General features: G+C 30.7%; 2 protein-coding genes across 3 annotated transcripts; one reads left to right on the plus strand and one right to left on the minus strand.

Moving 5' to 3' along the window:
• Window positions 1–3,212: 3,212 nt before the first annotated feature.
• Window positions 3,213–4,171, minus strand: LOC17894934 (ethylene-responsive transcription factor ERF026). The gene has a single exon (XM_006301691.2). It carries the CDS (start codon window positions 4,169–4,171, stop codon window positions 3,398–3,400), a length of 774 nt encoding a protein of 257 aa, XP_006301753.1. The 3' UTR covers window positions 3,213–3,397.
• A 3,216-nt stretch (window positions 4,172–7,387) lies between these two features.
• LOC17894082 (dehydration-responsive element-binding protein 1E) lies at window positions 7,388–8,752 on the plus strand. Of its 2 annotated transcripts, none has more exons than XM_023788186.1 (2): window positions 7,388–7,464; window positions 7,916–8,752. In XM_023788186.1, the coding sequence occupies exon 2, from the start codon at window positions 7,926–7,928 to the stop codon at window positions 8,478–8,480; it is 555 nt and encodes a 184-aa protein (XP_023643954.1). In that variant the 5' UTR covers window positions 7,388–7,464; window positions 7,916–7,925; the 3' UTR covers window positions 8,481–8,752. The 2 variants fall into 2 exon arrangements, with proteins under 2 accessions (XP_023643954.1, XP_006301487.1); XM_006301425.2 differs by having other exon boundaries at window positions 7,449–7,464; window positions 7,919–8,752.
• The last annotated feature ends 6,206 nt before the right edge of the window (window positions 8,753–14,958 follow it).

The following is a 14,958-nucleotide window of genomic DNA, read 5'->3' on the forward strand; positions in this document are numbered from 1 at the left end:
TTGTTAGTTATACACTTGTAGTAACTTACTACAAATAGTCTCTCAGTCCAGTCTCCTCCTTTTAGTAAACAGTTTATATATAGGACATTTGAGGGAAATTGTGGTATAGTTTTAGTCTTTTAGTACTTACTACTTACTACTAACGAAAAAGATTGATTTTTTATTTTATTGTGGCAAAAGATAGGTATATTATTTTATTTTTAGTTTTTTTTTTTTGGCAAGGAAAGATAAATAGTTTTTTTTTCTGCAAAAAAGTTTTGAAAGAATTTATGTCTTTTTAGTATTGATGATACCTAGAAGTAGAACTATGTGTGTTAAAATAAATCTCTTTCTTTAATAATCTAATTTCACAAAAGAAAGTTGATATATCTATAGTATGTGCATCAGATAATATAGCTACTCAATCTATATGTATACAACTTAAATCAATTTAATTTCCGGACAATAGTTTTTTTTTTTTTTTTGTTTCCTAATGTGTGTTTGAACATACTCAAAAAGCTCTCTACACTTTCTTATAGAGAGAGTTTTGTCATCGACGAAAATGTCGTTAAGTTTCTTTGTTCATATTTTTGAAGGTTAGAGTTGGCATTCAAACTGATACTGATTAGACAAGATCTTATAGCTAGAGGGGAAGATGATGTAACATGTTTCGAATCCTACCATGAAGGTAAACATGTTTTTTCTTTTCTTGATTTGGGATATTTGGTTAATGTCTTCTAATCTTCTCTATCACCATGACCTATGTAATCTGAGGGCTGGACGAAGATGATTGATCATCTCTTCTAGACTAATTCAAACTATCTATGGAAGCATCTTCATAGCTAGCCAAAACCTTCATACGCAAAATAATTGCGATGAAATATAATTGTATTATATATTCATATATCAATTACTTTAGAATAATTTTATATGATATCTTTACAGATTTGTATATCGTAAAGTGGCATATAGATATATTGAATACTTTATGAACAGTTAAAAGCGGTTATTTCATTATTCTTTTCACTGTTCATTAATTAAGTTTTAATATTGGAAAGTTGAATTATATAATTAAGTTATTAACCATGATTTTTTTTTTGGTGAGGCGTTATTAACCATGATTTGATAAATGAAAGGCTGGCTATTCATCTTCAACCTTTTGGCAGTTTTAACATGTCAAATGGTCGGTTCAAATTTGGATCAGCCTTAGCCAATATAAGTCGACTTCACAAAAAAAAAATAACAAGTATTTAATTCAAAAATATTATATTATTAAACAACTTTGGATTCAGTTTCAGAATTTCATTGTTCAAGTTAATAGATTTGTCTATGACCTATACAAAAATGGTAAAAAGTTGCGATATAAAAACCAAACGGACGAATGAATACATTGTAATTTGATGGATACTAGAGAACAGTGAACACAACAATCCAAAACTCTTTTGAGCTACAATGCAAGAGTAAATGAATTAGTATTCACTAACAATATTACCCATTTCGTAGTCGATCCATTCTTGATTCTTCAATGACATTAGAGAGGAAATTTAGGAAATTTTGGTGAAAACTCACGACATATCTACTCTTGTCAATATAATGGTCCCACAGAGTTAAAAACAATATGGTCCAAAATTTCAATTATTGTATAAGGAGACAAGCCGACTTAATTCTCGTAACTTTTATAAGTAAAATAAAAAGTAGACGCATTTTTTTTTTAAAAAAAAAGAAGAAAAATAACATCTTTGGATAACAATTTAACCAAGCCAAGTGAAACCTGACCATGTTCCAAAACCCTAAAAGCATTAACATAATGTTAAGGTTAATAATATATTTATATATTAATGTACACTTATAAAACTGTTTTAATTAAAGAAAATTCTTTGGTGACAAGAATAAGAGATTTTGGCTCAGTTGAGCTAATCTTCTCATAGTAGTTGTTGATATTAAAAAAAAAACAAGAAAGTGTTGAGACGTTTGGATGATTCAATGCCAGCATCAGAGTTAGTTAAGTGTTGAGACCATGTCAAAATTAAACTATTGAATTTACTTTTAGAATCATGACACTACTTTAGCGTCAGATAGACAGATACGATGACCTGAGAGCATTATATGCAGAATTATACGATCTCTCTTTTTTTTGTTTTTGTTTGTTTTATCACTCTATCTAGCTATTATGTACATATTTTGCGTGTATGAGTTGGAAATCTATGCTACTCAGAAGTATATAAGATTCAACTTATCATACATACATATAATGTTATATATTCAATATTTACAATAAAGCTTTCAAACGGAAGCGTGCAATACTACAATTATAACTTAGAAAATTGCGATGCGGTTCTAATAGTAATAAAAATACATATATATAAACATATTTTGTTATTACTAAAACCACACCGTATAGTATGATTCAATTTTATTTTTTTGGGAACATAAGTTTATTTTCTAAGCCAAAACGGATTTTGTTTGTATGTTAGTAATTCATACAGTATATATGACATATAGTGGAAGCATAAATACAAGTAAGAGTATAATAAAAAAAATTATATCATCAAAATACAGTGGTCAGTAAGAAAAACTTAGTGGTTATTTCTTGAACAGATATGTTAATAAAATACACCGAAAAAAAAAAAAAGATATTACAACCTAGAGAATCACCTTGTATTTTTGGCACTTTTTATGTTTTTAATGTAGACAATGTAAGAAACCTTACTTATTTTATGACTTTATATACTTAAAAACATATATCAACACAAACACATACTTCAAACTTCACCAAAAGAGTGTAAACATATAAAATCCCACTAAAAGTCAGTCTCTTATCTCTGGTTATTATCCTGCTTCCTAAAATCAAGAATCTGTTTTGCTTGTCCTCTTTTGAAAATGTATATTATGCATAAAAATAGTAGCAAATTTCATAGCTAATTTAATATGAGTTTAGATCTGGGACCATTTAGTTATATACAAAAAAACAATGTCACTTACAAATATCTTGATCCATCATATCTATGCATATTTCTGGAGTTCTAAGAACAAGAGCAGTATAAATCAATATCATCACATCTTGATCTACAAGATATGCAAATTTAGGATTATATTCATGAGGCTATTCATATAAGCAAAACATAAGAGTCAATCACACAAGAAAAGAAAGGGTAGATAAACTAATAAAAAACCCTAATATAAAAAAAAAAAAATCAAGAACACCTCTCTTAAGAGCCCTAATTGATCAAGAACACACTCCAAAAACGAAATGTGACTAAAATTGTTAAGAAAGATCGATCTTCTTGAATCATAAAAAGTGGTTAAATTGAAAACATACGATTATTTAAACAAATCATCTCAAACAATCATCAGAAACAAAAGATGACTCGCAATAAAACAAGAAATTAAAACAAGAAATATCAACCAAATCAATGGATCAATAGCTCCACAATCTCTCTCCGTCAGAATTCTCCGGTGAATCATCTGACGGAGGAGATCCCATCCACGGTGGAGCCACCATCATCCCCTTGGCCATATCAGCTAGCAAACCAGGCATGTTCAATAGCTCTTCTTCGTCCACAAACTGTGTATTCGAAGATCCCGCCCCATCACAAACTTCCTCTTCCTTCTTTTCACCTCCCTTCACGGCAGCTGCACTCGTAGCCGCACACGCACCCGCAGCAGCAGCAGCCGCGGCCGCAGCGCATCTGATATGAGCTGCGGAAGAGGAAAGGGGAATGGGGTAAGATCCCACGGAATCCGGGAAGTTCAAGACGGTGTCTCCACCTTTAAGAGCTAAAGCCGCCACGTCATAGGCGGCAGCAGCCATCTCCGGCGTGGGGTAAGTACCGAGCCAGACACGTGTAGTCTTCTTAGGCTCACGGATCTCAGAGACCCATTTACCGCTCCGGCAACGGATACCCCGGTAAAGAGGATGCTTTTTCCGGCGAGAGATGTCGGGGTCACTGGCCATTAAAGTGATGATATCATTACCAGTTGTAGTAGAATTACAAGGAGCCGCAAAAGAAACAGTAGTAGTAGTCGTAGTAGTAGTAGAAGTGATACTATCAAGTGGACAAGGGTTTTCACACGTGGCAGAATCAGAGAGGCTGTCACCGCACGTGCGAACTGGCACAATAGTAGTAACTGACGATGAAGAAGCTTGGCTTATAGCTTTAGGTTCAGTGATTGCATTTTTAGGGTCACCCATATATATATACTATGTGAATGTTGTATGTATATAAGTAAAAATAATATAGAGATAGGTAATTAAGTAAAAAAAAAACTAGAAATGGATTAGAAACGAATTAGGGTTTGTTTAGTGATTAGAAATTAAGGTTGTTAATGGAGTATATATATGAAATGAGAGTGCGTGGTTATTGCGTGGGGTTTCCCTAAAGTGTGTTTTGTTTGTGTTTGTGTTTGGTGGGGATATTTTTTTGTACTAGCTTAGATGTAAGAAAGTAAATTATAATTTTGTTGTTTGTAATAATAGTCAATGAAGATAACGGATCCAGAAATATGTATATGTGGTGCGACTACAATTCTTTTTGTATACTATCCCAATCACAGTCACAAACTTATTTTGATTTTGAGTGGCGAAAACAAAACAATGAGACATTGAAAAGGAGAGAGAACCATTTTAAATTTCCACATTCAAGATTAGGGATACAAGATTATATTCAGTTACGTGTAGACGTGTAGTTCATTTTCTATACATGATACATATTACATATCTTGTTTATTGTGTATCTACATGAAAATGAGGTGAAATATATTTACATATAGGCTAAATGGCTAATATGAGTCTATGACCAACAACAATAACAGCAATAACAAAAACTTACATAGGCCTAAGAAAATCTGAATATGGATCCTAGCTAGATTGAGGCCCAATAGCTTTATATTCATATGAATCGTATATAAAAGCTTACCTTAAGTAATTAGAATCACCTTTGGATGCAGAAGCAGCTGCCTATATTCATGTGTTTCTAATCTTGGTTTTGAAATTAAAAACTTACTTATACAAAGCCATGACCCAAACTTACTTATAAAAAAAACTTATTTATCTAATGCCATGGATTATTATATCCTAAAATCTTAAACTCCACAATGACAAATTACAATCCTAAAAGAGAGGATTGGATCAAGAGGATTAGCCGATTAAGGCATTAAACATGAAAATAAGTTGGAACACAAAATATACATGGGCCTGGATAAGTCTATTCAAAAGTTAGGTTTAGGCCCAATAGACAATATATTTTTTTGGGCATACATTACAATACATCTTTTAACCATGTTTGAATATAATTGTATATTGTTATTTTTTAAAAAAAAATTATGCTTAAAAATTTGTAATCAAGTAGTAACGTTTTCAATGGTTTCATATGGCTTATACGTAAGCTAGAAGCCTTAAAAACCTAACTAAACGAGTCTTAAGAACATAAATTTTCACAATAGATCTTGACATGTCCATATGTCAACTATAATATTTCGTAAATTCATAAAAGAGATAAACATTACTATTATAAATTAACCTATACAACTACACTAGTCTAGTACAGTTGGTAAAAAAATATGAAAGAATAATAAAAAAAAAGATGAGGGTGAAGCAGACACGCAAGTTACACACACTTAACACTTAAACAGTAATAAAGCATTTACTCCAACCAGATTGGGCTTTTCCTGACCCCGCCGTGTCTGCTTTCTATAACCTACTGTATTCTCTTAATTTAATATATTGATTTGTTTTTCTTTTAAATAAGTCATTTTTGGAAAGCAAAAAAAGAAAACTATACGGTATATATATATATATATATTAAGAATATATAATACTATTTGTTCAAAAGATTTTCTACAAAAAGATATTTATCATTTTGATAAAATTAAGAACTAATTAACTGAATTAAATAACACTTTTTTATATAGCAACAATTAAAACTAATATAAATAGTAGTATAAAATAACTTTCTCATTTGTCGAAAACATTGTGACCTATACGGCTATACACAAAAAAAAACGCATGAGTCGTTCTTTTTCCTAACCATTGGAGACGACGACGACTCATACCAATTCAATAGGCTATATAATTGGAGATGAGGGAGAGGAGGCTGCGGGTGGACGTGGGAGCAATGTCTATAGGCTTATGTTGTCTTCGCATTCTGATCATATTGAAAACGCTAATTAAGATTACGTTATCTTATGTTTTCTTACTCACTCTCTCCCTAGTGATGATCCATGTGTTTTTTTATATGTTGTTTCCATCAATATATGTTAAACTCGTTCTCCATTGTTTTAAACTTTGAACAAGATATATATGATTTTCAAAAAAAAAGGTCTCGTAATCGGTTTAGTTTAAGTGTTGGAGAATATTAGACCATCATCAACGCTGGGTTATTAGGTGATTCTTAGGCTAATCTTAGGATTAAATTTAAATCAAAATACAATTAAAATCATAAGATCCGTATATTATATAAGATCAAAATGAGGATGGAAGAAGTGTATACTCAATTAAATTACTAAATATATTTAACGATTCATTTTTTAATGATTCCCATTGATGATGCTCTTATGATAGATACATCATTAGTTTTTTCAAAGACCAAACAAAAAAAAACTAATGATGTTACCCCACGGAAAAAATATGAATGTACAGTGAAAAAATGTTAACCCACGGAAAACCCACGTGATACTTACAGCTTCTTATAAAAAGGCCACATGCTAAATATTGTTTTCATTTTTTTTTGAGATGGTTTTATTACTATTTCTTATTTGAATTATAATATTTATTTACTTGGTTCACATAACTCATATATACTTAATGTTGATTCCTAGTAATATTATGTGGGATACCTAAACAAAACATAATTAGTTTAAGTGATGTACAAAAAATTAAATGAAGTAACTTTGGGAAAATTCTCAGAAATACAATTGAATTAAGAGTTATTTTCTAAAAATACCATTATTAATTATTTTTTTTCCAAAAATACCATAAAACTAAAACTAATTTTTTAATCATTAACACTAATCATTACCCCTAATCTATAACTTAAATCTAGAGTAGTCGATGTCAAAAAAAAAATCTAGAGTAGTCAATCTGAACCCACAAAAATAAATTCTTCGCTCTGAAAATTAATTTTTAGGTTTGCGTTATTTTTGAAAAATAATAAGTATGGTATTTGAGAAATTTCTCCCCTTAATTAATGTGTATGATTAAATATTACATATATACTCTTTAGAAAGAGGTGATTTATATGCCAGCAAGGCATGAGCACAGAAGAAGAAGATCAAAATCAAGCTTCCCCATGTCTTACGCGCGTCCGGTTCGTTTATTGAGTCACTTGAGTGGGTCACACAACCGTTGCCTTATAACTTATAAAGTCTCACTTCACTTCACTCTTCTTCTTCACTTACCCCAAAAACAGAGCAACCTCATAGAATCACACTAACCTGAAAAAGCTTCTTCTCTATTCCCACAACCAATTTAGCAAACACAATTCCGAGGTAATTTTCAGCTTTTCTTGTACTATACATTTGTGAAAGGCTTTTTTTTTTTTTTTTGAAATTTTCAATTCTCTGTTCTTCTTTTTTTTTTTTTTGTTTCTGACATTATACTCTGTTTTATAGTTTATCCTTTTAACTCAATTAAAGCGTGAATTCACTTAGAATTTTAAGAACCCATGTAGGTAGATTTTGTAAATTCATGTTTTTGAATTCGGAATAGTCGAAATTTTGAATTTTTATGCGTTTTTACTTGTTCTGCATTTTACTCTGTTTTGAACTGAAACAGAGTTTGAAATGAGTTTTTTTATAATATTAAGAACTCGAGACGATAAAATTCGTCAAAATGTTAAGTTTTTAACAGATTTCTAATTCGTAAACGTCGAAATTTTTTATCATTCTTGTTTTTTAGTTTTGGATAACAAACATTTTTTATGCTCTGTTTCATCCGAAGCAGATCGGAGATGGAGAAAGACGATATCATCGTGGCGGGAATGAAGCCGAAGAAGCGTGCAGGACGACGCATTTTCAAGGAGACACGTCACCCAATCTACAGAGGAGTGAGGCGTAGGAACGGAGACAAATGGGTCTGCGAAGTCCGCGAGCCCATCCACCAGCGCCGAGTCTGGCTCGGAACTTACCCTGCAGCCGAGATGGCGGCACGTGCTCACGACGTGGCGGTTCTCGCTTTACGCGGGAGATCCGCGTGTTTGAATTTCTCCGACTCCGTTTGGCGGTTGCCGGTGCCGGAATCCACCGATCCGGACACAATTCGTCGCACGGCTGCCGAAGCGGCGGAGATGTTCAGGCCGCCGGAGTTTAGCACCGGGATCACGGTTTTGCCTTCGTCCGGTGAGTTTGCAGCGTCGGACGGAGAAGGAGTCGCCGGAATGATGATGAGGCTCGCGGAGGAGCCTTTGATGTCGCCGCCGAGATCGTACACTGACAATGATATGAATACGAGTGTGTACGCTGAAGAAGAGATGTATTACGAAGAATTGTCACTTTGGAGTTACTAAAAAAAAATACAAAAGTATACGTATTTTTCGATACGTATATAATTGGAACGTAATGTAATGTATGTATGTATGTATGTGTGGTATGAGTAACTTAGGTTTTCCAGGGGTTTAAAGATCTTCTGTATGAAGTAGAAGGTTTCTCTCTAGGATGGAATAATTTTGTGCAAAAAGATTCTTGGAATCTTTGGTGTTTGTGCTTTTTGGTGAGGCAAGTCTTGTATTGGGTTTGCTTTGCTTCACGTTGTATATTATGCAAAATAAATGGGGCGTAATGATGGGCTTAGATAATGATAGGCCCAGCCTATGTTAAATGTTTTGTTATTTGTTTGTGTCTGTTAACCTAGTTTCCTAGGGGATTACCATAATGTAATATATCAATTAGTAAGTAATGTAATGTAAAAAAATTATGTTATCGATTACCTTTTTTCCAACTGCAAAATTGTGATAAATGAAGTTTGAAAACCCTCTTTCAAGAGGACACATTCACAACACATCAAAAAAAACTTCTCATGACAAAAAAAAAAAAAAAAAAAAACTTCACATAACATACAACATTCCTAACTAGGAGAAGCACTCAAGAAATGGGCTTTGAAAGCTCATTTTCGAAAACAGATTTAAACAATGGACCAAAATCTAAAAGGCCCATAATGTTAGAAGACTTGGTTTTAATTCTATGTTTCTGAAGAAGAAGATATTTTTTTTGTTGTCTTTTTCTTGTTTTTGGTTTCATATTTACAGAGAAAATATGGATTCGCCATCTCTGTCACTTCCCATCGGTTTCTTCTGATTGTTTGTTTGCCATTTTCAGCATTCTTCTGCTGCGTTGGAGATTTCAATATTATTCTTATAGAGAAATGAAATGGCAAACTCGAAAGTAAAATAAAGCTGTGTTTACATATTATGTTGACTAGAGTGTACCCATCATTTTGTTGTCGTCAATAATATTAGATTTTAACATACCCATCATCCATTTTGGTTACAAAGTCATAAACTTTCTAATAACCAGAAAAATCTTAGGATAATTAAACACACACTAATTTTAGGTTCTTAAGAAAAAAACAAACGAATTTTTTTTACCATTAGGGTGATAGGACTTTAACCCTGCAGTAAAAAAAAAGATAACAAAAAATTTCTGAGTATATTTTAGGGAGAGTTATCTCTAACATGTGATGTGAAGGTCTCATTTCCCAAAGTTTTATTTTCTCTTGTTGCCAGTGACTATTAGCCAATGGTCACAAATGGGATCATTACACCAAAGACAAAGGTGGTCTTATTATATAGAGCTTTTTTTTATAAAATTCAAGTATTTAACTCATGATATGATCTTTTCACAAACAAAAAAAACTTATTTGCAGAAAGCTTATCTCTATAAAGCAACTTTTTAAAATAATAGCTTTTGCATAGCTACTTTAGTTTCTTTTTTTTTTTACTAAGATTTCATTATTTTCATATATATGTAAAAAGAGACTAATGACATGTGACAATATAATTTCTCTTTTTTTGCCTACACGTTTTCACTATAACTAGATTGAATCGGATCCTATAAAGCTGATCTCTATTATAAATTGGTTCCCACACAGTACTATAAGTTAACTTTGTTGTCGCAAACAAATTGAATAATGGACTACATGAACAGTTGAACACGAATGGGTGGAGTGGATTACGTGTGTTTTATTTCAAGTTAGTGGCAAATGTTTTGTTTATCAATTTTCAAATCCGCAGACCAATTATTAAAGCCAAGTTCCTTTTTTTGTGCGGCGATTCGGCAAACCCGTAAAAGCAAATCCTTTTTATGTTGGTACTAGGACCATGAGTATTGTCAAGGGCACGAGTGGATTGGGTTGTTTTATTATATCAGTTGATGCCCAAGTAGGATTAATTTCTAATTCACTACTTTAACTGTGTTTTGTTTTTGACACTTATTCTCGATTTCAAGTTTAAAAACACTATAGATCAAGTAAGTAGTTATCTGCTTAAAGATTTCACTTTGAGTTCAATCAATCATAATCGACCACTTATAGATGTTTTTTGTGACAAGAAAATCTAGATTTTAAGTATTGAAGATCTAGATTTCTATGACACCAACTGATTTAGATAGATGATTATAAAAAACATACTAATCATTTCTTTCAAAGTTCTCTTCTACCACAAAATTTGTATATTTCTTTTGTTCCTTATTAATTCAACTTTTTTTTTTCTAAAAATGTACTTTTTAAGTTATATCTATCGTTTAGCTCAAAACTTATCTTCACAGTGTGTTAGAAGTACCAACTTGGATAGTGATAAAACCATTCACAGAAAAATTTGACCAGTTATTGACGATGAATTGTAAATTTCAAGAAAATTGTTAAATATTATTGGTTGAAAGTTTTTTAAAAATTGTAAATCACAATAAATTATGTATTTACCGTCTATTTTAAAAATACTTTATTGGTATGTGTGAAAAAATTAAAAATTTAATGACCTACAAACATATATAAGATTTGTTTTTTTCTTTCATATTTTGAAGATTTAGATCTTGGAAATGACATCATATAATATGTTTAAATAATATTATGAGAAAGAAATATAAAAAGTAAAGATGGTTTGCTTATTTTGTCTAAATAAACTTATACTTTTACCTTTAATGAGATGAACAGAGACCGTTTAGAGATGTGACAACTCATGTATATTTTCTCTTCTTATCTCTTACCCATAAAGTACTTTAAATATTTTATTTATCACTATGATATTCCTATTTGAAACACGGATTTTTTAGAATTTAGCATTCTAGTACCATTTTTACATATCTTATTACTTATAACACCATTTTTAGTTGTAAAAATACACAAACACCCTTGATTAATTTTTTCCACTTTAACCCACTTATTTTCATCTCTTTTATTTCTTTCTTTCTTTTACAAAACTTAAAATTTTACATTTCTCTTATTAAAAAAAAGTTAAAGATGTAAAGTTTCTCCAAAATCTCACTCCTTAACAAAACTTTAAACATCTCTCATACTCTCTCTTTCTACAAAACTTCACCCACACAATTGATTGAAGTGTAAACATTTGAAGTTGTAACAGCATGCCTACTTCTTAATAAACGTTCTTAAAGTTTATGAGTTTTTGAATTTGTCAAGGTTTTTGGATTTTTTCTTAACGAGTGGATGGTTATTTGTGGATGATTGTGTGAAAAGACGTGGATTGTATATATGTGGATGATTATAAGTATAAATAGATGTGGATTTTGATGATGTGTGGATAAATGTGGATTTGTTATATGTGTATGGTTGTATGTTTTTATTGGAGCCATTGTGAATGTGATGTGATTTTGATATACCATCGTTACTTAAGTTGGATATGGTGATGATGATCAATATAGTTTTATGTGATCACAAACGACCATCCATTTAACATCGACTATATATTCAACCAAATCTGAATAATGTTTATTATAATTATATACATAAATTATAAAAAATGGATCATGTATAGAGAAAACAATTATAATATATTATACAAAAAAATAATAATAAGGAAGAAAGATAAAACAAGAAGACCAATGAGAATGATAAATGAATATAAAGGAAGATAAAAAAAGAAGAATGAGAAAAAGACAAGAAAATGGCATAATCATCAAGAAAAACTAGCTAGGAAAAACAATAAAACTTAGGTTGTGAATGGTTCACCCGACCCGGACCCAGATCCGGAACCAGGCTCAAACAAAACAAAAGGTGGTTGTGGATCAAGTGTTTTTTTTATGTAAAAACAGAGTTGGTCCGCCGTGGTTTGTTATCCATCCTAAAAATAGAGTTGTCCAAACCGCTAACAGATTTGTTCATCCGGCTGATTTAACCATTCACACCCTTAAAATAATTTTTAGTATCACAAAATGCCTTAAAAACAAAATAGTTTTCTCATAGAGAGTGTTAAAATGTAGCTGTCCCTTAAGGTTTTAATTTTATATAAGTAATTTCTAATTATTCTATATATATATTATAAGTCTAAAGGAAATTATCTAACACTCTCCAAATACATGAGTCCTCTTATGTTTAAAGAAGTCCAATAAAATTATTTTTTAATTCTTAACAAGATTTGGAAAAAAAAAGTGAAATGATCGAGAGATGTGAAAACTCATGTATATTTTCTCCGCTTATCTTTTATCAATAAATATTAATATTTTTATTTATTTAATTTTTATGATGCTTATATTTGACATGCTCTTAATAATTTACTTCATATAATTAAATTCATATTATATCTTATATTTATATTTCTAATTCAATGATAACATCTAAGACTCTTCCAAATTCGCAAGTCTCCTTATAACAACTTTATTTGTTAACATTGTTACGGTTCATATGCCACATAACAAAATCATTAAGGAACCGATACCAACGGCCGCATCAAGGCTTGCCAGATGAAGATGGTTTACTGTTGGCTTATGTTGTAGAGTACTGAAGCTTTAAGTAACTTTATGTTTAACAGAAATACTAATGACATGCATCAAAAATATACATTTTTGTTCCATTTTTAAGAATATATGTTTATTATAAAACTAACTGGTTATAATTAAATCGATTGTTATATACCACCAGATGATCGTTAAATGGTGTGATGAGACACCATATAAAGAATGAGTTATTCAAATAAGTGGGATGAAATTTCAAATTACAGAAATAATCGAGTGTGATTGACTAACACTGCATGTAAAATCTATATCACACCCAAAAATATGACGAAAAAAAAAAGTGAGTTATTCAGTCAGTACGTAGATGACTAACCATTAATGACTAACCATTGTTTGCAAAATGAGATGTCATAAAAGAAAAACGAATGATGTATTATTATGTATGGGTGTGTCAAGTTACATCAACTGCGAACAAGAAAGCAAATAAACTTATTTTTTGGGCTAACTTTATTTATGTTTTTGAGTATTTTAATTTTATCATATATTGCTAAATGTCATCCTCTTTAATTAAGCTTGAGTTCCTAACTTTAAAACATTTCGAAAATATGACAATTTTACTCTTCAGTTTTAGTTTTAGATATTTTTAAATAATAGTAATTGACACAAACATTATTCCATGTACAAAATGTAGTAGTACTTTGGGAAACTCGCAAATGTAGAATTTTTTAGCAATTTTTGTGGAAACATTCGATCCATATCTGCAGAATCATTCTTGTAATGTTTAAAATCACAAGAATGAATGAATGATGTCCTTATAGATTGTGAATGTAATAAAATAAAATCTAAGCATATTTAGTAGTCATCAGAGAGATAGATATTTTGATAGGGATTAGGGAACATTATAAACAGAAATGAGTCAGAAACATGAAATCGTTTTTATAGTGAAACCAAGAATCTTGATATCATTATTATTACAAGTTGGAGTGAAAAAATAATAATATAGAAACTGAAAATAAAGAAAGTACCTCCTGCAACATCAGAACATTAGATTCTAGTGGGAAAATTATAGGCTGCTTTACAAAAAGAAGAGTCACCTCTTGCCCCTTCGTGTTTCTTTTTTTTTTTTTAGTTTTCTTTTTCACTTCCACAATTTTCGAAACAAAAACATTTTTTACTAGTACAATTTACTTATTTTTCTATCACGATTTAGTTTTTTTTTTTTTTCTTGTTGTTGTTGTTGTTGTAAAACCACAAGTGTATACTTATTTTTATTTCTGAAATTAGTTAACTAAATTAGTATATTGTACTCAAAATTTTGACAAGTTAGGAAAAATTGCACTAAATTATATTTCCGAATTGATAAAATATACAAACCTTAGAAGTTGACAAATTAGGCAAAAAAATAAAAGGAATAAAAGAATAAAACAAAACAACGAATATGTATGTAGTGTATACCAATTGTCGATTCATGTTGATGGGGTTGATCATCAGGTTCCAATGTCCAAAAAAAATAAACTGAGCGTAGAAATTACGCATCTTGATTAATTTTGTTTCTTGTGACTTTTTTGTCAATCAAGATATGAACATGAAATCAAGATTGAATTGTTTGTATTTTACTACTTTTGTCATTTTAAGTAGCCATTTGAAAAAGTTAGCGATCATATGCATGAACCATATTTATGGAGAGTACACGAGCATAAGTTAGCATCATGAAACGTTCTCTATTGAAGAAGTTGTCGTGTGATAATCAACAAATCCAAGACTCGTGCGTGTGTGAATTGGTAAAGAAGACAAGAAAAAAGAAAAATGATTATTATGTTTGAACGTAACGTTTTAATGCCATGCAAACTTTAAATGCAAACAAAACAAATGAAAACGTATATAATTAGATTATAAGGTTACGAATAAAATATGTTTTGGCTTACAAAATAAAATATTGTATTGAGTTGTAAGAAGAAGAAAATAAAAAGAGAGAAGAAGTAAAAATGGATAAATTTACAATTATATCCCTCTTTGACTGCTGTCGTCACTTATACTTTTTTTGTACGGTTGGGGTTCTTTTGGAAGACTTCAGGAGAAAGCTGT

The sequence above is a fragment of the Capsella rubella genome, unplaced genomic scaffold, assembly GCF_000375325.1.
Source record: "Capsella rubella cultivar Monte Gargano unplaced genomic scaffold, Caprub1_0 scaffold_2, whole genome shotgun sequence".
Taxonomy (NCBI): domain Eukaryota; kingdom Viridiplantae; phylum Streptophyta; class Magnoliopsida; order Brassicales; family Brassicaceae; genus Capsella; species Capsella rubella.